The sequence below is a fragment of the Oryx dammah genome, unplaced genomic scaffold (assembly GCF_014754425.2).
Source record: "Oryx dammah isolate SB20612 unplaced genomic scaffold, SCBI_Odam_1.1 HiC_scaffold_3, whole genome shotgun sequence".
NCBI lineage: Eukaryota > Metazoa > Chordata > Mammalia > Artiodactyla > Bovidae > Oryx > Oryx dammah.
Genome location: NW_024070187.1, coordinates 13,033,319 through 13,036,081, shown reverse-complemented (window position 1 = coordinate 13,036,081; position 2,763 = coordinate 13,033,319). Strand labels below are relative to the sequence as shown.

Sequence of the window (2,763 nt, the reverse complement as noted above, 5' to 3'; positions counted from 1 at the left end):
GCAAGAAAAGATGGAAATTAAAAAGGCAGCCATTAAAATAAATGGATCAACTGTATAGACGAGATATTTGGCTCATGGCAATTTAAGAAACTGGCAATTAGGTTAAGTTAACAGCCAGATAGCTGTGTCATAAATGAACCTGTGAAGAGAATGAAGCTGGTCCGCTATGACCAAGTAGCAATACATCATTATCACCGCACTTCTCTCTCTACAACAAATACGCTAAGCCAACAGGCAATACGGAGTTATATTTGGAGTCCCAATTAGAACATGCTAATCATTTTTCTTTCAACAATTTTCTGGGTTTAGTACAGTCATTTGCTTTACTCGCACTATTTTTGGTCCTCTCTTACGAATCTAAGTGCAGGATAAGTGTAGAATACTTTAAATGGCAAGGCTTTTTCCAAGGTATGTTTGAAAATGGCTTTGTGAAAAGAATATTCATTTGTTTTGTGTGGAAAGAAACAAACTGAATGCAGAAGTTTCTCAATGGGAAAAAGCTTAATTTTTTTCTTCCCATTACCTTTGCCACATACAATTTCCCAAATACCCCACTTTCAAGTTTGTTCTCCATGGCTTCATTTTAGGGAATGAAAATCAGAGAGCAGACAATTGAGCTCAAGTACATCTGGGGCTAAAAATGCCAAGAAAATGTTAACATGGAAGCAATGGTCCAAATACTCAAGATTCATGTTAATGAATTCAATTACTGTATATGATAGTTTTCATTGATGAGCAGGGCTTTGGGTATATCAAATCATCACACAAATCATTGCCTTCTGAGACACTGGATACTTTTACAGTTTAATTTGCAAACAGAATTTTTATAACAAATTATTTTTAACCAAATCATATCTTGAAAACTGTTTATATAGAAAACCCAGGGAATAAAGTGAACTTTGTGGAAGGCCTTAAATTACATTATTACAGTAGAAAATACAGGAGGTAGAAGATAACTGAAAAGACTAATGCAACATCAGATTCAAATCTATAGCTCCTGTAGCTACTTAAAACATGGTTTTAGAAACTAAATCCAACATTTCCAGTAACCATAGAAACAGTTAAAATAAACTTTGCCATGAAAGCCCTTATATCATGCTTGATATGGGGAGGTAGGAAGATGTAAGAACCAGGACACATGAGACATGACATTTTATCTACAACTCCTGTTTGCTTTACTGAGGGTGTAGTTTCAAAATTCAGTCACCTTCTTCAGCTTCAGACTCAGATTCCTCTTCAGCATTTTTGAGCCACTCTACCAACTTTTTCATTTGCTCAAGGAAGACACTCTTCCCCTTGGCAACGTGTGCATCTTTATACCATTTTAGAATGGGTTCTTCACTCAAAACTTCAGCTTTATAAAAAAGCACCACTATTTTCTGGAAGGCTTTCATGAAATGAATGTTGTCATAGCAGTACTCCTGAATCTTCAGTAACAGAGTCAGCTCAGACTGACCTTGAGTTGTAAAGGCAGCAAGTAGAGGGCTGTATTGCTTCAAGTGCTTGATGGCTTGCTCTGCTACAAGCTCCTCTTTTTTGTTCCATTCCACAGTGCTCATTACGCTGGACCATACTATTCCAATGACAACGGGTTCTGGGATGTTGGTTTTTTTTCATTTCTTCCTTGACATATAAAATTATATCCTTAAATGGATCACCACGGGACATCTGTTCTTGAAGTTCTTTCTGGAGTTCCTTACGAGCTCCTATGGTTTGCTAATTCCAAACATATTCTGAAAGCTCTTTCAAGCCTGCCTCAGTAAAATACTTTGTGACGTGTTCAACGCTTTGTTTATTGGCAGGAAAAAGTTCCATCAGTCTGTTATCCATGCTCACTTTCCGAAGACTTGCAGCTACTGCATTGATATCTTTTTCATTTATCCATGATTTAAAGAGCTTTACAGCAAAAGCTGCTGAAACCCCTTCTTTAACCAAATTCTTATTGTAAAGGCTATTAAGAATGGACGCATTAAGTGTTCCATTAGCCAGAAGAACACCAGTCAACATAGCCAGCTTGTTCCTTTCCGACTCTGAAAAACCCTTTAAGAACAGCAGCAGCTTTTTAACTTCATCTTCAAAACCTTTCTCCAGGTATTTGTAGCGCCTGATTAACTTGTTAAAAACCTGAGCAAATGCTTGCATGGTCTCTAGGTCTTCTTGTGCTGCAAACACACAGACATCTGTACGCATCATGTCATCTGCCAGTGTACCACCTGGGGCCAGCATTCCGCCAGCCACCAGATTGTCAAAGAGTGTTTCTGCATATCGTCGGTAGTCAAGTTTTGCTCCAGAAGCATCAAGAAACTTTGCTACTGCTTCCAAATCAGTACCAGTTTCAGTTAAGCCTTGAATAATGCAGTCTTGAAACTGAGTAGGGTCAAACCTCTCTTTTTCATCTCTTTTTCTGGTTTTAAAACGCTGGCCTGATAGCGTTGGCTTTTGCTGCTTTTGATTATTCATAAAAGACACCCGAATTTAAGGCGATGAGAAAAGAGCCAGAAACCCCGGAGGTGGCAGCAACTGCGGCGGTGTCTCCTCTGCTACCGGAACTCCAGGCTCTCACTTTAAAATGGAAAGAAAGGAAGAAGCCAAAATTTTATATCAGTCACTTCTTTATTCAGCACTAAAATAGGACGTTTCAAAATTGTTTAATTGTAAGAAAAATACAAAACAATTACCTTCTAGGGGTACAATAGAAACAAAATAATATTTCCTCCAACAGAACAATTTTCAGTTACTTCTTGAATTTCTTTCTGTTTTGTT

General features: G+C 37.8%; 1 protein-coding gene across 1 annotated transcript; it reads right to left on the bottom strand.

Moving 5' to 3' along the window:
* Positions 1–486: 486 nt before the first annotated feature.
* Positions 487–2,545, bottom strand: LOC120861715 (basic leucine zipper and W2 domain-containing protein 1-like). Its single transcript, XM_040237461.1, is given in 2 exon segments — positions 487–1,604; positions 1,606–2,545. Coding segments are annotated over 2 exon segments (1,260 nt in total). The 5' UTR covers positions 2,461–2,545; the 3' UTR covers positions 487–1,199.
* Between the last annotated feature and the right edge of the window lie 218 nt (positions 2,546–2,763).